The 24,271-nt window shown below is 49.2% G+C and overlaps 1 protein-coding gene and 1 non-coding gene across 2 annotated transcripts in view; both read right to left on the bottom strand.

Moving 5' to 3' along the window:
- LOC8043563 (small subunit processome component 20 homolog) overlaps positions 1 to 24,271 on the bottom strand; it is a 93,782-nt gene that overhangs the window by 5,329 nt on the left and 64,182 nt on the right. Inside the window, exons 43-56 of the mRNA XM_029975530.4 lie at positions 21,597 to 21,695; positions 20,795 to 20,962; positions 19,576 to 19,736; positions 17,829 to 17,973; positions 16,364 to 16,480; positions 14,547 to 14,717; positions 13,849 to 13,980; positions 11,482 to 11,592; positions 10,832 to 10,981; positions 4,822 to 4,941; positions 3,788 to 3,850; positions 1,429 to 1,560; positions 1,041 to 1,173; positions 270 to 439 (exon numbers count right to left, since the gene is read on the bottom strand). Of these exons, the coding sequence (XP_029831390.3) occupies positions 270 to 439; positions 1,041 to 1,173; positions 1,429 to 1,560; positions 3,788 to 3,850; positions 4,822 to 4,941; positions 10,832 to 10,981; positions 11,482 to 11,592; positions 13,849 to 13,980; positions 14,547 to 14,717; positions 16,364 to 16,480; positions 17,829 to 17,973; positions 19,576 to 19,736; positions 20,795 to 20,962; positions 21,597 to 21,695 (1,872 nt within the window). The remainder of the gene's footprint in view (positions 1 to 269; positions 440 to 1,040; positions 1,174 to 1,428; positions 1,561 to 3,787; positions 3,851 to 4,821; positions 4,942 to 10,831; positions 10,982 to 11,481; positions 11,593 to 13,848; positions 13,981 to 14,546; positions 14,718 to 16,363; positions 16,481 to 17,828; positions 17,974 to 19,575; positions 19,737 to 20,794; positions 20,963 to 21,596; positions 21,696 to 24,271) is intronic.
- On the bottom strand, positions 9,186 to 9,267 carry Trnas-aga. The gene has a single exon. It is a non-coding gene; the product is annotated as a tRNA-Ser (tRNA).

Raw genomic sequence — 24,271 nt, 5'->3', positions numbered from 1 at the left:
AAGTGGCGGTAAAATAATACTTGTAAGGTTACTGAAAGGTTTTTCTAGCTTTATATTGCGAGAAAACACGGGCGTCGGGCATTGCACGAAAGGATACAAAATTCGATGGGCAACCGACAACAGGTTAGGTGCGTCGCAGCGAAACGAACGTGCCTAGCCCGTTGTCTGCTCTTTTCCTCCGCTTATCCATCGCTCCCCTTCCCGTTCCTCCTACCAAAACCACTAATGTCTGCCCTTACGATTCTACTGCCGTCCCAGCATGCACGCACCTTGGCAGCGGTTCCCTGTAGGAGGTACTCCGGAGCCGACGGGGACGCATCCTCGCGGCACGCCTCGGCCACTTCCTCGGGGCTGTAGGCCGCGAAGAGGGCCCCGTACAGCTGGGCCGCGGCCAGCCTCACCCACGTGTGCGGGTGGAGCAGGAACTCCAGAGCGTAGTCTGCAACCGCAGGGGACGCAGGCGCGGTGTTGAGGCTCGCTTGCATGCGAGCGTCACCGCGTGCGTTGTGACCACTTGTGACCGATCGCGATGAGAGGACGTGCTGGCTTCATCTATTGTTTTAAGCATCGCCATTTTACTGCGTGCTTCAATTAATTTTCGCGACTAAGCGTTTTGTGGCGGTGGTGCTAGCAAACACATTGTCTGCTAAACGTAAGTTTATAACAAAAAGCACGTATTGTCTGCTCTGAATGTGCAAACATTTGACTCTATGAATCCGGGCGAACTGACTAGGAATGCATTGTGCGTAGAGAGACACTTCCTTTTGCAACTTTGACAGGTTAGGATTTTAAATGTGTTTCGGTAGCCGCAGCACGACGCCGGAAACATGTTATTAACAAAACTATCAACTTCTTAAAACGTAACAAAACAAATAACAGTCTTGCACATTTAAAAAAAAGTGTGTTGCCTGAAAGCAAAAGGAAGAGTAGCCAACGATGACGATAATGGCTTCCGATGTGAAAAGTGAATCCCCCACAGTCGACATACTGACGTTGGCTCGGTTAGTCCGACGGAAGATGACGTGGAGAAACAAACTTACCGCAGAGCGTGCCCAAGTGTTCCTGGGAGCCGGCGTCTCTGGCCAGGGGGCAGGCCATGGCCACCTTGGATAGGGACACCAGGTACAGGTAGGCCATGTGGTCCTTGGTCCGCTCCACGTCTGCCACGGCACTCTGTGTCCCGGCCACGTCCGGCGTTAGAGAACCACACACTGCCTGGGACATTTTGACTTCGCCAAATGCTTTTGCGCTCCAACCAGGACAAACAAAACGAACGGGATGTCATTCCCTTTATCCTCTTTGCTCACGCAGAATTTCGGACTCTGGAAGACTGGCCACGGTTGCCACGAACGTGAGGGCGAGGCATTCTGGAGAACCGCCGTTTACGTACGCCGAAGAAAAAGAGGCGCAAAGCCCGTGCCGCCCCACCTCCTGAAAGCGGTCCGGATGCATCTGCTCCACCAGGACGGGCAGCAGGGCCGGCAGGTGCCGGGCAAACTTGTCCTTCTCCACTTCCGCAAACAGGCCGATTACTTGCGCCGCCAGGCGTCGCGTTGCGAGCTGCGTCGACGGAGAGATTGGAAACGGTCGCATTCACTACGATTGACTTTCCCCGAGGGCTTGGAGGTACTTCGCAAGACCATACTCTGTCTTGCCATCAAACGCGGGCCCCTCGCTCCCGCTCGCTCAAACAAGTGCTCCCGCAAGTGCTCGCGCAGCGGGAGCACTTGTTTGTAGCCTCGACAGCGGTCCGTGCAAGGGCGAGATGGAGTATTGTCGTAGCTGGACTCCACCGATTAGAACTTTCTATAGCCATTGGCAGGACCAGAATGGCAGAGAGGTCGTGTGGTTGTCCCACCTCTATAGTCAGTTATAGGTTCAGAAAAGTTGGCAGGGGAAAGAAAGGCTGGAGGAGGAAGCAGACGGAACGCTGGGAAAAGAAGTTTCCTCCTCTCCAGCCCTCCGTCTGCTTCCTCCTCACCAGCCTTCCTTTCCCTCGCCAACTCTTCTTAACCTGTTACTGACTATAGCACGCACTCTCTATACCTGACAACACACCGGCATCTAGTGTGCTCCGAGCCTACACGCACGGCTGAAAGTGAAGTGTAAGGCAGTGAGTGCATACTCAAGGCCGAGTGTCCGGAAGAGACTCCCTTCGAAAGAGAGCAACCATGGTTACCCAGAGTCTTTCCTTTTACAAGACACTCATGTTGTTAACAAAGTGCAACTATAACTCCCCTTCACCTTTTTTTTTAATTTTCAAAATTTTATTTTACTTGTTTTGTTTTGTCAGCCTGGTCAAATGAGAGGTTATTTATTTCCTTCACCTATGCAGGGTTCCGCCGCCGTACCCGGTAGGTCACTGCGGAGAGGTTATAGCGCCTAAGCAAATTATGAACACCTTCCACACCCTTGTCAGGTTCGGCGACCTGACTTTTTCATATCCACGATGAGGGCGGAAATGGCGGCAAATTCGAAATGCGCCGAGATCCTGAGAACTATAATGTCTTCGTAAAATCATTTCCCTAAATCTTATCTTGAATGAAACGTGCCCAAGCACTTGCGTGGCCAACCTCACTCTGAACTGTTCCTGCAGTACTTTTTTCGTAAAACAAACTTTTAACGCAGAATGTGCATTATAGGTAATTTTTTATGAAAAAATTGTCATGACCGAGCATCATAAGCGAGAGACACACTGGAAGAGTTAGAGACATTAAGGTTATATATGAACATTATATAAAAGTTTGAGCCCAAACTTTGCAGTGGTAGTCGGATACTATAGCCACTGAGCCACTAATGCAGCTTGTCTGGAAGGGTGAACGATTTTACAAATGCAGACATGCCAGTGAGAGCAACAGAAGTTACATTAAAAAAGAACTAATAAAAAAAGAGATAACAATAAAGAAAATAAAAAATAACAGAATAGAAATGAAACATAAAAAATAATTAACAAAATAAAAACTGTAATAAGAAAATAAAAAATAAAAATAAAATGAAAATAATTAGGAATACAAATAAAAAAAATGAAAGATGTTTACAAATCTCTGTAATGCGAAATCAGAGTGCAGCTCTTGAGGAGAAGGGGAGGGTATGCCCCTCCCCCTCCTCCGTACCCTCTGCTCCTCCCCTTTTTCTTCCTCCTCCTCTGTACCCTCCCCTCCTCCTCCTACGTACCCTCCCACCGGGGAATCAAACTGGTGTTGAGATCCCGTGACGTCAATTTTCCCACTAAATTTAACGCCATAACGCCGCCGCCGACAAACACGAAAATGGGTGCCTAAGAGCTGCACTCTAAAATGAAAGAAGTTTACAAATCACTGTAATGCGAAACTAGAGCGCAGCTCTTTAGGAGGATGGGAGGGTATGAAGGGGAGGGTATGTCCTCCTCCTCCTCCACCCCGCTGACCAAAGGTTCGCGGAGCGCACCTTCGGTCAGCGGGGAAATGACATCACGTGACACAAAGTCGTGAGACGTCATTTTCCTTGCTGTATTTAGCGGGGAAAATAATGTCACATGACTTCGTGTCACGTCACCCATTGACGAATTCGATTTCTCCGCTAGATTTAGTGGGAAAATTGAAGTCGGGTGACCTCAGCACCAATTCAATTTCCCGCTAAATTTAACAGGGGGGGGGGGGGGGGCTTACGCCGACGGCAACGGCGACGCCGCGAAACGCGTAAACAGGCGCCAAACAGCTGCGCTCTAGTATAAGTTAAAAAATTGATGCTAAAAAGAATAAAAAACCCAACAGAAACCACACACGGAATGTTGTCTGTAAACACTCACCATTTTTTCCCCACACCACGCCAGGGCCACCGAGAACAGGGAAGTCCGTCCGTTGTCATCCAGCTGTGCGGTGGAAACCCTAAATGAAGGCGCCACTGAAATAGCTCTACGCTTGTCTACGCGGAAGGGGCTGCTTCCATGCCACTTCCGACTTTCCAAAGGGATCGGTGGCCACGTGCGTTAGCACACCGCGGCTACAAGCACATGGAGCGAAAGCTCATGCCACAGAACCCCAGGCTAAAAGTCGTACTGCCCTGGCTAAATTTCTCATCTACTGCTTAAACCGGTGTCGCCATACCTCAAAGGCAGACCAGCCTTACGCTGCATAAACATGAACATCAAATTTTTTTTTTTAACACAATGGGTTTCATGCGGAGTACACTGGAAGCGTTACAGAGACGTTAAGATTACATATGAAGTTTATAAAGTTCTAGACCCCGGCGGTGCTCGAACCTGAGTCAGTGGGGTGGCAATCGGATGCTAGAGCCACTGACCTACAAGTGCAGCTCATATGATCGGTCAATGTTTGTATTTGATGGCAAAAGTACCGGGAAAGTGGCACGTTTTGGATGAAAATAATAAATAAAAATAATACATAAATAAATAAGACACGAAAATAAAAAAAATTAAAAACAAATAAAAAAATGAATCAAAAATTGAAAAATCTAGCACAAACCACACACGGAGTGTGGTTTGTGCGGGACCCATTCCAAGCTCCCCAGACATTTGTCAGCACGATCGAGCTTGCATAACTCTATTTTTGCGTGTCAATCTAGGTCCACCAGGTTGCCTTCGCACGCTCGCGCATGAGGCGGCAGCAGCGGGAAGGCGCGTTTGCGCAAGCACATGTGCTGCCTCGCTAATGTCTCGAGGGAGGCGTTTGACCGTCGATCCCCCAAACCTCTCCGCCCTCGCGTCCCAAAGAGCAAATGGCAGAAATGACCAGAGCGACGAGTTTACCGCCGCGCACACCTCGCTTAAACGCCCTCGGGAATCGCACTGCCAATAGCGAGACGTTGGCGGGAGCGACTCACCTTCTCGAGGAGGCCGCGCACCGCAGCGGCCGCCACGCGGCGCACGCTGGACGAGGGGTCGTTCACCAGGCGAGCCGCCACTGACACAAACAGGGTGCCAGAGTAGTGTTGCAGCGTCTTCTGCAATCAGGAAAAAAAACAGCTCGTTGCCTTCTTGTTTGCTCCGAGCACGTAGCTAAGTTTCCCATACGGTGTGCGAGTTTGTCTTTGCCGCGTGCACCCCGTGCGTTCGTTTATTCGCAAAGTGCACCCGCCGGCGTTTGTTTAAAACCCCCGACGACACGCGCTTGGTTGCCTTGCCGTAGCGTGTTCCCCGCGCCCTCTCTACGTTGCCCTTTCATTGACGTGCCCCTTCCTGAGTTCCGAACTGCCAAAGATGCTTTTACAGCAGAGCTATTAAGAACTAGGTTCCCGAGGATCGTGTCCGGTACAAAACATTTGTCGACACAAACGCCTCTGAACAGCTACCGCCATCTATAAGCGACGGCGGCAAGCACACAACCAGTATGGTTGCTGCCGTCGCTCGTAGATGGGGCCAACCTTTCGAGCTATCATAGAAGAACGGATAGTTGGGCGGCGCGTTGGTGGGAATTCGCTGTAGAAAACAGCGCGAAAAACAGACGACGACAAAGAAGCAGCACACGTAACGAGCGCAGCGCTCGTCACGTCTGTTCTGCACGCTATTTCCTACGTTCTTATCAGTTTCGGTTTAGGATGGGTTGGTCGCGCGCCCTTTCGGGGAAAGAAGACTGGCTGCGGAAGGAGTGGCGACGTACGCAGCAGCACGAATCGGTCCGTAACCGCTGCAAAGCCGCTGTCGCCTCGACTTCCACTGCGTCAAGCGCTTCAGATTCCTTCGCCAAAGAAGAGCACATCGCTCGCCTGGAAAGCCGCCGGCGAGAACAAAACCAGCGATGTAAAGGGCGCCGGCGGGCCAATGCCACGGACGACGATCGTGCCACGGAGGCCAAGTGCAAGCGCGAGGCCCGGCGATGCCTGCACGCCGTGCCCGCTGAACAGTTCCCGGGCGTGATGGCAATGTTCTGGAGGGAGTTTGTGGATTACCCATTTGGCGTCACGTGCGCGGTGTGCGACCGACTCTGGGTCGCTGGAGACGTATCCACGATCGGCGGTGTGTCGGACGAGAAGCGGGAAACGGGCGCGTGTGCGTTGCGGCAGTGTATAGAGTACAGCTCCGCTGGTCTTCCTTTTTCACGAGTGGAAAGGCTGAACTTTTTTTTGGAACGATTGCTTGCCGTAGGGTCGCCGACGGCTTAAAGGACACATGCAAAGGAACGAAAACATTTCTTTTAGACAGCTTAGATGGAAAAAGGATGTCATAAAACGATTTTACAACGAAGAAAAAAAATTTCTAGAGCTATATTTACGGCGCTATACGAATTTGTAGTTGGCGCTCGCGGGAGCCGCCGCTGGTCACGTGGTAGGCCCGCGTGCTGCCGCGCTGCATCGCCGCCGCACGCTGAGCGTTGTGCGAACGCTGCTTCAACGCGTTTCTCCACGCCGCCGTCACCGCCGCCGCACAAGTTCGTCCGCTTCGGGGCGCCGCCGCCGTCGTCTGGCCGGCGCACAGGTCTATCACGTCTGCTTGCGCTTTTTCAGGAGTTTCCTTTGGGCTCTAAAAGTTACTTATTCATCTTAGTTTTTTGTTATACTTCAAACAAAGATGAATAAGTTACTTTTAGAGGCCATAGGAAGCTTCCGAAAGAACGCAAGCACCACATGATAAATAAAGACCAGTCACGTGATAAATACGGACTACTTTTCCGCGGTGCCCGCGGGCGCCAACTACAAATTTGTTTTGCGCCGTAAATATAGCTCTAAAAATTTTTTTTCTACGTTGTAAAATTGTTTTATGGCGTCCTTTTTCCATCTAAGCAATTTAAAAAAAATGCTTTTTCCTTTGCATGTGTCCTTTAAGGAATGCAGGTAGCGGCGAGGCCCCTCTTATAGCTTTGTAGCCAATACGATTGCAGCCTTACCCGAAGGGAACGCCCAAGAGGGAACTATGAAGAGAGAAGTGCAAACATGATAGGCCACGCCTTGCACTTCTTCATTATCTCTTTCTGCACCACTCCCGTCAAAATCGATTGACTGCGATCGAAGATGCGTGAGCCCTGTTGCAAAGCTGCCCCCGACGCGTTTCTGGACAAGTTATTGCATCTGGTGGTCAGAATAGACCCTAGTTTCAGTTTCCTTACAGTTTTTTTTTTTTTCGTTACGAGATGGCGGTTTATTGTTACTAACCACGCAGTGCTGCAAACCAGGCGTCTTCCTCGCACAAAGTGCCTCTTCGGAAGCGTCGAACGTCTCACGATTCGAGGGCGCCTGGTTGATTCTGTTCCCGACATTAGCACGAGTAAGTCAGAAAACGATGTCGGATCATCAGATTTTCGTTTGGACAGCGATGATTCGTTAAATAAGCTCGGAGCGTTGACAACTGGCATCAATAAGGCTTGTTTCAGTTCCGGTTTTGATTTTCATGTGCTTAGCTGGCTTTGGGTGAAAGTCTGGGCAGGTTGTGCTAGTTGTCGATGCATCTGGTGGTTAGATTACACACTCTAGTTTGAGTTTCTGTGTAGTTTTTTTTTTTTCCCCACGAGATAGCGATTTATTTTGAGCAAGGAGAGAGCGCCCGGAGGAGATAGTGATCTGCGTTGTGAACGTGGCGTCTGCAGGTAAAGATTCTGGGGGATCCCCATTTGAGTTGAAGGATTTTAGATGGGAGAAGAAAGCAAAAAGCGGTGACGTCCTATCTTCAATGAAAAGACCGGCACGCCATACAGATGATGAGCCCAGTACATACTGCTAACAAGAACGCGCTAGCAAAACAAAGAAGAAAAAAAAGGAGATACATGGTCCCAGATCTCCATTAAGAAGCCGCAGCGAAGCATGAAGCTGCATTGACATCTCAGCTCTCAACACCTGCATTCTTTTTCAAGCACACCGCAAGCAGCACCCAAGCATTTCTGAACTCTACAGAAGTGCGCATTTTGATCAGTTGGCTTTCCAAACGGAGCTCGACCGAGATTCTTGGACTTGATGCAGAGTATGTCTGACCCATCCTTTCCTACCCCCAACAGCTGCATCACATACCCCCTCCCCCGCCCTGCCAATAGAATGGAGAAGTGGTGCAACTGCAAGATGTGTTACGAGGAATCGGAGGTTGAGCACCAGACAAATGACTCCTGCAGTACCTGTTACATATACAGTAATCCCTCGTTATAACGAAGTCAACGGGACGGCAAAAAAATTTGATATAAGCGGCAATTCGATAAAAGCGATACAGCCGAAAGAACAGCGAAGCAGCAGCCTTTAAGGTGGAGGGAAACACTGCAGAACACACTGACTGTATTTTTAATCAAAGAAACGTTGGTTATGAACAACTCGTGGCAGCTTTATTGAGTTAAAAAGCAATTGAGCAGAGTTTGCCGATATTTTTATCTGAACGTCAGTTCTCCTCGAAATGCTCCAGGCATCGCAAGACCACTGTCACCATTGCTACACTCTGCTTTGTTACGAAGCGGGAGAAGTTGTTGGTGTTTCCCGAGGTGCCTCTCTGACATCGCTTCATGTTTACTTTGCTGGCACGCAACGTCTCCGATCGCAGCATCCGTGGCCGGAGCAACAACAGGAACCTCCGCATCGACAAGCGCAAATAAATCAAAGTTATCATAGGTGGCTTTGCCAACATGTTTGCGCACACTCTTAAAAAGATTGTTGCGACACCTGCAGCCCTGGGAATCGTGCGACGGCTCAACAGGCATTCTTGTGAAAAGATCCAACATACGCAAACAGTTGCTGATCATTCATGTTCGGGTCGCGGGTTTGCTTTCTCTTACCACAGAAAGTTCTCGAACCCGTCCACTAAACCCTGCTTGGCATCAGCTGCGAACAGCTGATGCCGGAACGTAAAATTCTTTGGCGATTTCATACCACTTTTCTGAACCTCGCAGATCTAAGCGACTTTCGGTAAACACGCCCACTCCTGTACGACGCACGCGTACACTGCAGGCGTGTGCATCGAGGGAACCAATCTCCTCCGTTTCTCCATCGCTCCCTTGACCCGATTCCGACAGGAGTCGGGCAGCGTCAGCCGTGGGCGCCATGAGTAGAATTGAAACGTGGGTACTGCTCCCTGGCTAAGTCGGCGCATCAGAATTGGAAGCAGCAATCTGCCCGCTTCTGCCTTTTGTCACCTGTTTAATCCCTTTTTAGGGGCGAAGCTCTTTAGGGTCTAGCCTTGTTTGTCCGGCGTCCTTGCTCACATCAATCTTGCTGGTGCTCGTGCTCATGAGCTCACGTGCTCTTGAGGGAAAAAAAATGACGAAAGAAAAAAATGTTTGCGCAGTCGACAGGATTCGAACCTGTGCGGGGAGACCCCCATGGATTTCTAGTCCATCGCCTTAACCACTCGGCCACGACTGCGGGATGAGTAAGGGGCTCTGAGATGGGGTGGTAACTCAAGAGCTGGGGTTTCTGTCATGGATAAAACGTTGCATGTAGCTGCTCAACGTCTATACAGGAGAGGGCACTGCGGTCAAATGCGTATATAATCGCGTTAAACTTTGCATGCATTGGCTCAACGTTTATAGACGAGAGAGCTCTGCGGTCAAATGCTCAAATGCGTATATAACCACGCTCCATACCACACATTCTCTTTCTGACATGGATGAAAACGAACGAAAGGCTCGGCATGCTGCGGCTCAGCGTCTACGCAGAAAAGCACCACCAGAGCTTCGCCCCAATCAACATCATTCACCACGTGGAGATGCGGTCAATTTTTCTTGTTTGCCATTTGCTTCCGTGGAGAAGGGGAAGAGCATGCAAGGGTCTCCATGTAGGCTTGCATGCTTTCGGCACCTCCGTCTTCGTAGAAAGCATGGTTGCCCGCCGAAACACTTAGAAAAGTCCGGTTTAATATGTGCGCCTTTCGGTCGGGACCACACTGACTTCGATAAAAGCGATAACTCGGAAATAGCGATTTCGTTATAACGAGGGATTACTGTACCTGTGTTGTACCACATCCAGAAACCGATTAATTAAATGGCATGTTTGCCACGATGGTTGAAACAATGCAGTAGAACTTGACAAATTTTTTTACCTAGAGCATTGCGATTTGCAGCCTTTCATATTATTGAAACTCACCACATTTCATAGATTCTGATATTTTTAGCCACCGCTTTTTGCTGAGAAAACTCCATATCTTTCTCATTTCTGTTGAGTCGGCCACAATAACTTTGAAGTTCAGAAATTAAATCTTGCATGAATATTATACTTATACCATTAAAAAAACACTTATTACAATACACTTTAAAATACTGCAACAAACTTTAGAAAAAATAAATATTTATTTAAAGATGGTACCGGGACTTTTCCAGAATGGGCACAAAAGCGACCGAAAGAGCATCCTCGTATGGAGCCCGGTTTCTGTTCAAGAGCCTTTCTCGCCGCACGTCCTCAAAAAAGGGGGCATTACTGCGACCCGGATGTGCCTGATTCAACTCTGTAGCATTTCTACGGAAAATATCTGAAGCAGACTAAGAATAAATGCCGGTCAAGAACATTCTTTGTTCTCCGCCTTTTCACAGCATTGATACAGCTCACAACACCGTTGGCGCAAACACGACAGTGACGCTTTTTCACGTTGTTCGACGACGGTAAAAACAAACACAAACACGGCTTATGTTGGCACATGGGACGAGCCCATTCCATCGCGCCACTGTAGTCCCCGACAAAATGAGAACAACCGGGCCTATTTTTCGAACGCCCAAACTCCGGCGCGCGCTTATTGCCTTCCACCATGCTTTGGCTGAGCGTGAATGCTCGACGCCCACAAGACGCCGAGCATCATCAAAGGTGGGAAGCTCACGCTAGAGGCGGGATGACCGAAGCTAAAAATCGGCAACTAAAAATTGCTCAATCGTGCTAACTGCGTCGCGCTCCGAACGTCTCTCGGCAGACAGTCAAGCACGAGCAACGACGGCCCGACCTGGGGAAACTTGGCGGAGTAGGCGTGGAGCATCTCGAGGGCGGACAGGCGCCCGCTCTCCAGTGGGTACTCCAGCTGGGCCGTGAAGAAGCCCACCACGTTCTTCATGCGCCGCTTCATCGGGTAGTCCAGCACGTACTGCAGGTAGGCCTACAGAGAAAGAAAGCACGATGTGCAGTGTGTTCCTCCAAAAAAAAAGTGCACGTTAGTTTCACCACAAAAACAAACTACACGTCGCCAAACGCTTAGCTTCTACCCAAGTGTGGCATAAGCGGTCGGGACCAGATGGCAAAGTTTCGGAGATTAGTGTTGTCTTATTCAAAAGTTATGGGAGATGTTCTGAAACTTCCGGATGAGGAAAACGGGGTCCTTTCCCGGTGGCCGACGCGACACGACCCCACGTAGTCGAGAGCTTCGTCGGCCGCCATTTTCCTACCGAAATTTTCCAAAAGTCGCTCGTAACATTTTGGCGAGCTCCGAGACTTTGGCGTCTCGTCCAGACCACAGGCACTACGTCAGGACGAGACAAACTGTTCCGCGGTTAGTAGTTCATTTTTGTGGTCAAACGAACGGCGCACACATTGGGAGACGCCTCCTACACTCCACACGCCCGCAGAGGTGGACAGAGGGACCGTGGGCCCGGAGCTCACCTCTCGGCACTGGGCGCGCACGTGCGCCCGCTCGTCTGCTATGCTCATGGTGGCCACCTTCTGCATCAGCTCGTGAACCTCCTCCGCCTCCACTCGACGGAGCAGCACCGCCTATACGGGGGGGAAGGACAAGGGACGCGTCAAATTAAGATTGGCTTTGTCCCCCGTGCCACCAGTTGTTGCCCTTAACAAAGAATGTGTTATGGAGCTGGTTTTTAGGAGATGAACGCAAAGGCCCATTCACACACTTGCGTTTGCTTACAACCAAGTTCTTGCGATCTCTTACAACGAGAGGACACACTGAGGCCACCTGTGAGGCGACTCAGGAACTGCATTTCGCTGGAGCAAAGGATCTGGCGAAATGCCAAATTGCAATAAAACATTCCAAGAGGTTTTAAGGTGCACAGTCATAAGCAGTCATGAGTGCGTGGACAAGGGTCAAGTTGTGGAAAAGCGTCGTGAAACACAGTGATGCAAGCAATGGTAAACTAAACCTGGCGGGTGAGACGTCTTTTGACAAATTTAGCAGACGGCTGTCAAGGGAGGTCATCAGATTGACATGGTCACGTGACCGTATTGCCAGTCAATTAGAGCGACATCGTCCAACGGGACGACGATGTGCCATTGTGCCGTCGACCAACGGGATGCCGGGCAACGGGAGTGAGGTGCTTCGCTCTGAATAGCTGCCGTAAGCAATCTCGTAACCATAGCAACTGGCGCAGCACTGCTCCAAGTATGCTGCACGTACGTCTCTCGCGAGCTCATGCATAGAAATAATATACATTCAAATTTTTCTCTGTTTACCAGAAACGTTTCCACCCCTCCGTACAAAACGTTTCCGCAGGGCTAGAGGTTGACCGTCTGTGACGACCGGTACAATGTGCGAGTGCTTCGAGGCTTCCGCATGGCAAGTGTTTGCCGTCTGCACACGCGGAGACAAAGAGCGCACGATTGCTACTTATGTGCCGAGGGTGACTTTTTCTTGCCTTGCAACGGGGTTTCAGACACACAGACAGACTCGCCGAGTCGAGTGAGGACAACTAATGACCCATTTCAAGACTGGTTATGGTTACGACAACGGTCATTCAATGATCGTTTTGAACCGTTTTGATCGTCCCCTCAAAGCTCCTTCTCTCGAACTAACAAATTTCAAAACTCCCTGCCTTCCCTTGCCATTGAAGAAGGAAGGAATCTTTTGTTCGATAGAAAAAGTATTCTGATACCACATTCAAAAGTTTTCTGAAGTGAAACTTACTGGGGAATCGGGCTCTACTTTATTTTGCTTAAGGGGGGACACTGGCTAGTGGTTGAATTTCTGAACTACTCATGTGATTGGAATGAAATTTGCAGGGGAGATTTATAACTTCAAATGTAGGTGTACTGTGCAAACTTTCAGCTCTCTAGGACAACTTTACATACCTGCATAAAAAAATGCATCACTCTTCGTTAAGAAATCTATGATATGCAAATGAAGCTATTAAGCATCATTTTAACTGCTTGAATATAAAGGGGGGATGTGGGACTTGAGGCTATCTAGTTTTTATAAATCAAATGTAAATACTACTTCAGGAAGACCGATTAGTACCTCAAAATATGAGATGCATAACTGTGCTATTCAATTTTTGAAAACATAGTTTTTTCTCAATGAGGACTTTAAAACAAAATAAAGTAGATAGCCCGATTCCCCAGTAAATTTCAGTTCAGAAACATCTTGATTGTGGTATCAAATAATTTTACCTTCGAACAAAAGATTCCTTCATATGAAATTTGGAGCAAAAAGCGGAACTGAGAAAAATACATTCAAACATTGAACTTCTTAACTTTGTTACTGCCTCACAATGTGTTGAAAATATTTTATATCAATATAACTATTTGGCACATAGTTATGAAGTTTTTTTCAAAAAAATATGGAACTTAGGCCCATGTCCCCCCTTAAATTAAAGTCCTCATTAAAAAAAAAAAAAAAAAAAAAAAGACTGTTTCTAAAAATTGACATAGGACAATTATGCATCTCATACATTGAGGTACTCATTCTTCCTGAAATATTTACATCTGAGTTATAAAAAGTAGATAGCCCAAAGTCCCCTACTTTATATTCAAGCAGTCAAAATGGTGTTTAATGGCTTCATTTGCATATCATAGATTTCTTAACTAAGAGTGATACATCTTATGCAGGTATGTAATGTCGTCCTAGAGAGCAAAACATTTGCAGAATCACCTACTTTTGGTGTTAAATCTCCCCAGCAAATTTGGTAATTTCAATCACTTGAGGCTTCACGTTTTGGGCCTCGTGCGAACGAATAGAGCGCACGCTTTGTCTGACCCGTCTGCTAAAACTGCCGAAGGGGGAGGTACAACGAAGACGACCTTGAGCAGGGCGAAGGCGACGCTCTGGCGGGAGTTGTCATGGATGTCTCGCTCCACGTAGCTGAGCAGAACCAGCAGCTGGGGCTTCTCCATCGGGAAGAGCGATGCCTCCTTCACCAGCACCGTCACCACCTGGGCAGAGGCGGTGTTCGGCTCCGGCACACCACACCAAAGCCCAGCCCGCCCACAGAGAGATGGCCGGCGCCGCGAGATTTCCGCAAACATTAAAAATCGGGTGAAAAGGTGTTTAATTTCACCACATAATGTAATCGAGGAGGTGCATTGTTTCTTGGCGTACACCTTCTTTGATGGATCTTCGCTGGCTAGCTCGTCTTGTTTTAATGGTGCTTTCGGGTGACAATGTTTTTAGCACTGCGACGACAAAAAAAAAAATAGCTTGTTTTAACTTGTTTTTTTTCTCCTGCCATTGCGAAAGTAAGCATCTCTGCACGTGCGACAAATTTACGATAGTTTCGCCAGGTCGCCAACACAGAAATCTGCGCGTTTCCCCGTATTTCAATGTACAAAGGTAGTGACACAATGCATTTGCCAGAAAATCACACCTGGAAAACAACACAGACCCAATGCGCTAGCAGCGCCACTACCGCAGAAATTCGGACATCACCACCGGTCAACGGTACGTCTCGCTCCGTTCGCAAAGCGCCCGGACGACACGGCAGTCTCGACTGGGGCCCTACCTTGAAGGCGAGCGTGAGCAGCTCCATGTTCTCGCCCTGCTTCATGCTGGCCCCCGTGTGCCTGTGTAGGAGCACAAAGAGAGAGCGTCCCAGGCGCTGCACGTGTGAGCTCAGCGAGGGCAGGGGCATGCGCAGCAGGCGCACAAAGCACCGCAGCGACGTGGTCACCACCTGCCAGGGGTCAAAACGGCGCACCAAGAATTAATAACGACCGAGCCGAGGTCAAGGGGAACATTGAATTTGTTTCCGACCCACCGGAATGTGTTGGTGCCGCAATGAATGAGCGCCACCCGACATCGCATACCTCGTGTGGTCTTCTGCCAAGTCTCACAACTGACAGGAATAACTTGGCGCTTGTCTCGTTTGCTTTGTGTCCATGTCTTCTTTTGCAACACTATTTTATATGTTTAACCAGGAATAAGACCTCCACTTGACAGACGTGACATGCTAAACCACTGACTGAAGCCAGGAAGTGACGATGGTGCCCGACTCGTGGTACTGAGAGCTGCAGTCTCTTCTGTGTCGTTCAATAAACGTCTGACCACCGTCCTAGTTACCCCCTCAATGCTAGGTACGTTTTTATGCCCCGTTTTATGGGCGTTTAAAAGACCTTCGAAACAAACCCCTTGAAAAATGTCAGCACTGCCTACGGTAAATTGAAATGTATCTTAATCCTAAAAATAAAGTCGGTAGATATAGAATTTGCAGCATGCTTTGAGTTCCCCCCACCTATGAAGTGACCGAGTTTTTGCTGCAACGCAAAGCATGTAAACGGCAACTATAACGACTAAAAAAAAGCTGCCCCGCCGGTGCATGGGATAGGGCAGTGGTTCTCCAATGGGGTTCCGCGGACCCGCTGGGGCACCATTTCTGCGAAGCCCTCGCCTTAACCCTACACCCTCTCTCTCTCTCCCCCTCCCTCCCTCCCTTCTCTTCCCTTCCCTCCTTTCCCTTCCCTTCCCTCCCCTCCCCTTCACTTCCCTCCCCTCCCCTCCCCTCTCCCCCCCCACCCCCCACACTCCTCAATTCTCGAAAAATCACCCTTTTTTTTGTTGATCTTAGCTAGGTGGAGCAAGCCACCACCCAATATAAAAGGTACAGCCGTTTCCATCTATCCCTCCATTCATCCTTTTACTTGATGCTTCTCACTTCTGTATATAACAGAAAAGGATGCCCTTTTCAGATTACAATTAGTGGTCTTACTTCACACTCCTCCCCTCCCTCTTCCCCTTCCTCCGCTCGTGCGGGATCCCCCCCAACACTTCGGCGGGTCCCTAAGGGGTCCGAACACATGCATGCTTGAGAACCACTGGAATAGGGTATCAGATTACTGAGCGAGTGGTCAGCGGTTCGATTCCTGCGAGAAACGCGGTCTTTTGTAAAAGCAACTGACCGTGTCAACACAGTTTTGTTGCAACCTTTCGCGACGCTCTAGGCGAAAAAAGTTGCCCGGAAATAAGTTGTCTTAAAAGTAAATTCTGGGGACAATGCATGCTTTGGCGGGCTGTCGTACGAGCGTTAAAAGGTGGGCCAGCTCGCAGATGCTAACCCAGTTTCTCGAAACACGGCGCAAAGGAACACTGTACGTAATCCCCTTTGCACCAGAGGCAGTTGCAGATCACGGCAATGGGACAACTCTCAACAGGTTTTCAACCCGCCGGCAACGACGCCGGGACGACAAGACTTGAGCAAACTACACAAACGGGAGTTATTGTGCCCGACCGTCTCCACGCGTAATGTCTTACTTAGAGGACAGTTACACGCAGCAATTTTTAGTGGCGAGTACAAGTCAAGTTTTGGCCGAAATCTGAACTGACCTTGACGTAGGATGAGTCGACCAGCTGCGTCAGGAGAGGCACGAAGGGGTCCAGCATCTCCAGGTGGCCCTTGTCGGAGGCCGACACACGCTCCCGCTTCAGTGCCGCCTGCAGCAGCTGCACCAATCACGTCTCGCCATTTGCTTCAGTGGGACGACTTCATCATCAACGTCATCCTTTATTAAACTCTGAATGCCCTTACGAACATTACACAAGGTAGGGGTACAGGCCGGAGAACATTGTTATACCGTCAAGACCGGTTATAACAAAGTCAACGGGAATCGGAAATCATTTCGCTATATCCGCTATTTCGTTACAACAGACTTCGGTTAACAAAGTGCAAAAGGGAATGGGAAATCGGGATCGCTTCGCTGTAGCCGCTATTTCGTTATAGTAACCGACTTCGTTATAACCGGTCTCGACAGTATAAAGAAAAAACAGGAAGTGTGATTTCATCACAAGAAGCCTCAAATGGCTCCTGTCTGTCTGACCAGAGACAAACAAACAGCTTGGCAATAAATCAACCTGGCTTCTTATTTATTTATAGTTTTCCACATTATGCAGCATTTAAAGGAGAAGACCAACTCTCCCACTTGCATTTAATTTAAGCAAGGCTGAGAAAAAAAATATCAACACATGATAAGATCAAGCCTGAGGAAATCAAAATGCTACTTCCGACGAGATATCGGCATAGGGGTGAAGGAAGTAGAGAACTCCAGAAGTGCCAACATTTTTGCTTCGTGCAAAACCTTAGCTTTCAGTTGCTTGCAAAACGCGAAAGAAACGTTCTGTTGCTCGCAGTATTTGGACACTTGACCGTTTTGTGGGCAGTGTCTAAACTGTCACTACTTTTTCCTTGGCTCTAAAGCTCTAAAGGCTCATTCACACTTTTGCATTTGAGCGAGACCAAGCGCATCACGAGTGCTTGTGACCGTTTACGACGAGAAAACTCAATGGTTCCACCTGTCAAGAAACCCTGGAACAACCTTTTGCGTTTCAAGCATAGGGTGACTCTTTCACTCTATGATCGAAACAATTGTTATGATGATATAAGACACCATTTCTCACAGATGGTACGTAAATTTGATCTTGCAAGTACCACAGAAACTTCGGTCTAGCGATACGCAGATCAGAATGGTTTCTGGGTTACCCGACGGGTGGGGCCAGTGTGCTCTCCCGTCGTGAGCCATCAAAAGCGGTCCCAGGACGGTTGACCACGCTCAATTGCAAACGCAAGAAACCAATTCTTGGCTTATGCGTCGACAAAGTGCGACAAACTTTCGGTATATTTTTTACGCGAATTTCTCGTTTCGATCGAACGCGGCGGGACATAGCAGGGTGAGCACACTGGCGCAGTTTGGCGCAGCAGTCACATCACCGAAAACCGGCAATGTCTTTTTACAAATGCTGTACGGTACGGTCTTCTACGCTCGAGCCTTTCTTGCAGAAGGGGAGGCGGTACTACCTTGAGTCCAAACTCAACCAAGACGTGGGCGTTGGTCTTCTTGCTGGTGCGCACGGGCAGCCCGTCGCGCGACGGTTCTCGGGGAATCAGGAACACGTCCTCGCGCTCCGCAAGCAGCTTGGGAGGTGCCGGTTTCTCCCCTGGGCTGCAAGAAACCCTTCTGAGGCATCCGACATGTCTAACTCGCGCGCTTTTCTAGGGACCGTTCACGGAAGCGCTTGGCGGTCACTGTCTTTTTTTTCTTCATAATAATAACTAAAACCTGTCACCTTTTTTTTTTTTTTTTTTTTTTTAACATCAATTCAGTGGGAGTTGAGTCTTGCCACATGAATCTTTCCAATTTTTAAGTGGCTCTGCTCTGCACTTGAGAGAAAAGCACGAAGAAAAGGGTGTCCAGTTGTGCGCGACACCACGAACTACAAGTGTTGTTACTGACATAATTCCTGAAAGGCCTTTTGCTCAAAATGCCGGCCAAAAGTAGCTCGTGCCTAATAAGAAAGTTAAGAAGTACTACTTCAAATATTTTGGAACGTTAAAGTACAAGTAGATTGTACACAGAGTGACACAGTTAGCACAAACAAGCAATTGCAGGTTTTTCTTGTTTTGCACCCGGAATAAAAACAGTCGTTAAATCTGTACATGCATTAGACGGTGCCTAGGTATTCGGACCTTGAACCTAAGCAATCCAATGTCATATTCATTAACCCTTTCACGGTTGAGTTTTTTTTTTTTTTCCTCCGCAAAACATGTTTCTTGGATTTTGTTTCCAAAGGAATTGTATATAAAAAATAGGTCAATTTGCAGGGATTTTTTTTTTGCTTAATTATCTAATGGGAGCACCTACAGTTACTACAAGCTGTTTTTAGGTTTAGAAGCATCAAAAGAAAATATTGAAGGCAAAAAGTTGTCGCTCTGCTTCCATTCGGTTTCATTGTGGCACGTCTGCTTACGCGACATTCCAGAGGCTTCAAATTCCTAATTGGAGGTACCTTACAGAGCTTCTCCATCGGATGATGAGCTCTCATCCTCCGAATTTAATTCTGAAAAGCGTTGGAAGTCTGAATCAGAAGATTCAGTGCTCCCAGTCGCACTACTGCCAGAGCGGCTGGTATGTGAAGGGAGCATCGCGTGCACGGAGCGTCCAGTATGAAAAAGTATAAATAGCCCAGCAAAGTGAGACATAGTGGGAACTTAACGTTTATAGTTAGGCAAAGACGTAACAAATAGCACCGTCTCCCGCATTGCGCACAGTTTCGCGTGTAGGCGGTCACTTTCAAATGTGCAATCACCCGCCGTATGCGCACAGAGACGACCGTCAAAGGGGTAATACCCCGTTTTAGTAAATTATAAAAAAGTGCCGATGTCGTGTTCATGTTACGTCATGCAGTGTAGCATAATATTCAGGTACATTGGGACAACCCGAATACCTCGAATGCCTTACAGGAGCAGCTTATTCATGTACTTTTTCTACTACTTCGTAAACCAAGTACAATACCTTCCAAGCACACTCATGATCACTTTGCACGACAAAACAATGCTCTCTGAACTCCCAGGCAATATATGAAGAAATGTTACGTTAATGACAGGCAGGTGAGCAACAGACAACACGTAGCTATCGTAACAGTAGCCACGAGGCACCATTTCTGGCCCTGACCGCAGGACGGCCAAGCGCTGTACATGCTGTGAGCAGTGGGCTTTAGAGAATACCCCGGGACCCCCGTGTGGGGGCCGTGCCCGGGAGACCGACCTGGTGCTCAGCTGGGCGCAGTTGTCCGCAACCAGGCGGTGCACGTGCACCAGCAGGGGGCAGACGGGCAGCCCCTCGTTGGAGGACAACCCCAGGACCAGGTGCTGCAGGCAGTCCTCGCACTTGCGCACCGTCCTGTGGCTGGTCGCAGAGAGCAGTACCTGGAGGCGGGAACGCAAACGATCACACACTGCCAACAATCGTAACGGGAGGCCTCGCGGTTCCAGCAACCGACCAGAACAACCGGAACCTCTTCGCGATGAGAACAGAAAGGTCTAATGGACTACTTCAGCTGCACCGCCAACAAAACCTCCCCGTCTCTTTGGTGTAGTGTCATGGTGGGATGTCAGTGTCACCTGACGTCACAGTGTCAAGTGACATCACTGTCACGCACCATCACAATGTCACGTGATATTATGACATTACATGACCATGACATCATGTGACCACAACAAGACATGACCTCACGTGACACATCACGGTGTTCGTGACGATGTTACGTGAACACCACGACATCGTCGTGGTGTTCAGATGAGGATGTCGTGGTGGACCCCTTAGAAAGCTAGTGACGTCACGAGAACACCGCGACATCATAAGCGTGACGTCAAAATCGGGGCTACACCCCAACACAAAAGTGCTAGGAGCTGGCACTATACGCATTTAGAAAGTCTCACAGCATCAGAACCTCTACGATGTCAGCACCTCAGATGCCTGTACTGATGCATTTTTCCTATCGGGCTGGGCAACCTCTTCTCTTTCAAAGGAAGGCTCCATCAAGTTGACTCGGCCAGCGTGGCAACAGTCAGCTTGAAACGGGATGGCACGTAAGCTAGCACCTGTCTAGAAATGAACACCGACAAGCCGTGCCTTTCCCTTGTACTGCAAGCATGTCTCTAAGCAGCCAGAAAAACGACAGACTCCAGCGCTCGAGAAGATCAAGTTTTTCGTTCCTTCCGCATTCCCTGTAGTCCACAGCATCGGTGAGCAGTGCGTGCAGACAACAGCAAGTAGCGTCCGCAAATCTTTGCCGTGAACTTGCTTGGAAGCACCTGCGCTTCTTGATGCATCTGCGTATGCTACAAGTGCAGACGCATTAGAGCAGATGCCACAGTGTTGTTGGTTGCGGGTCTTCTTCAATGCAAAACCTCCGACGACTCTAGACGCGATCATCCAAAAAGGGACCACAGCAGGCTGCAGCGGCCTTCCCTAGTGGACTCACCTCGCACAGCGGGCCGGTCAGACCGGGAAGGCTGTCCTGCGAGGCCAGTGCCCCCAGCAGCTGGTAGATGCGGAAACTCTTGGTGGCCTTGGCCTCCTTCACCTTGGCTCCGATCTGGGCCACCTCCTTTTCCTCTGCCACGTCTGTGAAGAGCTCCGTCTGGCACACCTGTGCCACACGCATGCCACATTCTCAGCGCGGTTGGTGCACAACCGGAAGAGAGAAGCATCCGTTGCTGGACGCTCCTCAATTGTGAAGCTTTGTTTCAAATCGGGGGGAGGGCTCCTTTGTACGTCTGCTGCGAGGGGGCACGTGCTCCGCATTAGGGGACACTATCATTATTGATGGCTACCCTTCTGGGTGCCTTCAAGCGAAAAACGAAACTGCAAGTATTGATCCAGTTCGTCACCAATTCCGTCTGGGCAGCAGGGTGTCCGTATAAGCGTGGTCCACATTAACGAGATAGGATTGTGTTCTGTGTTGCTGCGGGCACGAAAACACGTTTAAGATGCTCGCCCACTGAAGTTTCACAAAGAAGCTCCTCTGCACGCGCGATGCATTTATGTTGGGTTCGCCCGAGTTTGCCGAGCTGCCGACAAAGAAATCTCTACATGTCTCATTGTGTTATAAAGCGTAGAGCTGATGGTTTGTGGTTTCTATCTAAAACTTACAGCTAGCGGATGACGTGTACCAAACGTACCAGCACTACCGTCGCTATAAAAAATCTAACGCGATTACAAATGCTGTAGAGTGTTTAAGGGAAGTTCCAGAGGTGATCTGACAGCACCGATTGGAAACTTGCCTCAACGATGTCTTGTGCGCAGGAGTCGAGGTCGCCGGGTTTGAGGGTGGCGGAGAGAGAATCCAGCACCGCGTGGGTCGTGTACGTCAGGACGTGCACCTGGAGGAAGAAAAGACAGTGCACCTTGTAAGCAGCCCCATGGGACATGCAAACACGTGGGCCCCCAGCAGGCGTCCGTCAACGAGCCTACCGTAACATCCCCAGTCGTAGCCCACCCCCTGCAGCGTGAAACCTATAAAAAAAAAAGCTTGAGGTACACCAAAGCACTTCTTATGAGTTGTGAATGTGAAAGCATGCAAGCCGCTCGTCCGCTCCCTTTGTCGTCTGCTGCATACTTTTCGTCGCCGGTCAGCGCGCGTGATCCGCCGGGCACGCTGACCTTGGACGCTTCGTGTGAATGGTGCACTGATAGACACGCAGCGCCATGGGGTGAGCGGTCGTGGAAACTGACGAGCGCAGCAGCCAATGGGAGCCCCGTCGATGCACGCCAGCCAATATAACCGAAGGCGAAATCTATCAGCTTTACTTTACTCCTATTGGGATCGCGGAAACTAGGTGCCGTTTTGCGCTTCAAACTGATGACGTCAGCTCGCTCCATGGGACAGTTAATGCTTTCACATTAAAAGTGGGATGGGCCATGTCTCGGGGGCAAGCACAAAAAGCTTAGAAAAAGCTAAAAAGAATGCCCAGTTTTCTGTACATATCTAGCGCAGCTGCACAAGAAATACATTAAACTATGAACTCGAATTAGTTTGTTCTACGTAAGAATTACTTATGAAAGAATGTTTTGCTATCGCAAAGGCAACTGCTTGCATACGTGCGATGAACGCCGTGGATCGGCATCAAGCGCAAACATTTGTTTCGCGAAAGCATGTTCTTGCAATGTTCTCTTCGTTAGTAAAGAAAAAAAAAGAAAGTCCACAAGAAAATAGAAAAACCAACTAGGCGCAACGAGTGAGCGAGCGGGTGAAAGAAGTGACGAAGAGCGATGCTGGGGAAGCGGGAATGCTGGCGATCGAGTTGGCAAATACTCGGCGTCGGGCCAAGTTGGGGGCCCTGTCAATTATAGAAGCTCTTGCGCCCCTTTCTTGATTAGTGCATACATGGATGCATCCGTGCGCAGCGTGCTATCAACTCGGGTTGAGGCGGGTTGCAGCGAGGACGGCACCACAAACACAGAGATTGAAATGGGACACTCTACAAACGTTTGTGAGCGGCCTTCCAGCAATTCTTTATTTACCTGTTGGCTTTGTCTCAAACACGGCACAACCTTACCAACCACGGTTGCGACGTTCCGGGAGAAGGAGCTGGTTCGCGGTCGGTCCCTACCCGCGACGTTCGACGGGATCAACGAGCAAGCCAAAAAGATGCGGTTGATGCTTTCATTTGCGAATTGTGAGATTTCATTGGACGACGCCGACGACATGCTTTGAGAATGCAGCAGTGATGACGACGGGAGCGACAGCACCAGTGCAGACAAATCATAGTCTATATTCACAGACAGAGTGGGAACGACAGGGTGAGGCTTCAGTCAGAGCATGCCTTCTGGCATGCTCTGACTGAAGCCTAGTTTCGATAAGGCTTGGGCAAGCATGCGCAGCCAAAGCATGCCAGAAGGCAGCGAGCACATGCTGGAGGCTAGGCTTTCAAAAGGGACGCCCTGCAGTTCTCACGTGTTTGTCGTAAAATGCACCCTAAAGATTTTTTTTTTTTTTTAGCTGATGTGCAATGTGTGTGTTGGGGGGGGGGGGGGGGGGTTCAAATTACAATTAAGTCGACTTAAAACCGTGTAAATACGATACCACATTAAAAAATATTATGGCCTCTAGGAAGCTCCACGACATTGAGGTCTCGCTACGACTGTAGAAATGGGACCCGACAACAGGCACAAACTACAGCCACTTGTCCAGTGACTTCGTCTTCAGGCTTCGTCCACGGTGAGACGTATAAGAGAGACTGCACGTAAAGGAGTGCTGTCTTTTCCTCGTACAACAGTCTTCTAACTCCTCGATCTCGAGGAATGCCCGTCTGCCCCAAACGGCAGCCAACGAACCTCTGCCAATCATGGTATTGATGCAGTAAAGCAGGACCGAATGCAGACCTCACAGACAATGCATGTTTTAGGGAGTGCTTGGCACCCAGCTAGACATCAATGGGTGGTTCACATCTGCTAACATATTGCTTAAACTGGAAGTATGAATACTTAGGGCTAGGGAGGGGTGATTGGTGGCCAAGTGGGCTAGCGCACACCAGCTCGGAGCACGTGGAACGAAAGCTCGCGCTGCAGAACCCAGAGATCCTGGGTTCAATCCCCACCCCTGCCCGTTTCGATCTCGATGAGCATCGTACCGGCATGCGGTCGTGTATCACTACTGCGTGGTGCACGTTAAAAACCCCAGGCTAGCCGTACTGCACTGGCTAAATTTCTCATCTACAGCTGGGAAACAAGTCACCCGTTGATGCAGACTAAGTTCTAGGCTGTATAAGCATACACCCCAATTTGTTTTTTAGGGGCAGGGACTGTCAAGGAAAGCTATTTGTGAGGGTAGTCTGAGGAACCTCTGGGTGCGTAAAGACCCTAATTTGAAAAACCCCATGAGAATAAACTTGCGACATCCCTCGGACGAGACGTCACAAATTCCTGCCTACCTCGAAAATCTTTTGGCAATGTTACA

This window comes from Ixodes scapularis, unplaced genomic scaffold, assembly GCF_016920785.2.
Source record: "Ixodes scapularis isolate PalLabHiFi unplaced genomic scaffold, ASM1692078v2 PGA_scaffold4__175_contigs__length_147842914, whole genome shotgun sequence".
Classification (NCBI taxonomy): domain Eukaryota; kingdom Metazoa; phylum Arthropoda; class Arachnida; order Ixodida; family Ixodidae; genus Ixodes; species Ixodes scapularis.
Note: the sequence above shows the minus strand (reverse complement) of the source record. Positions and strands in the feature narration are given on the sequence as shown.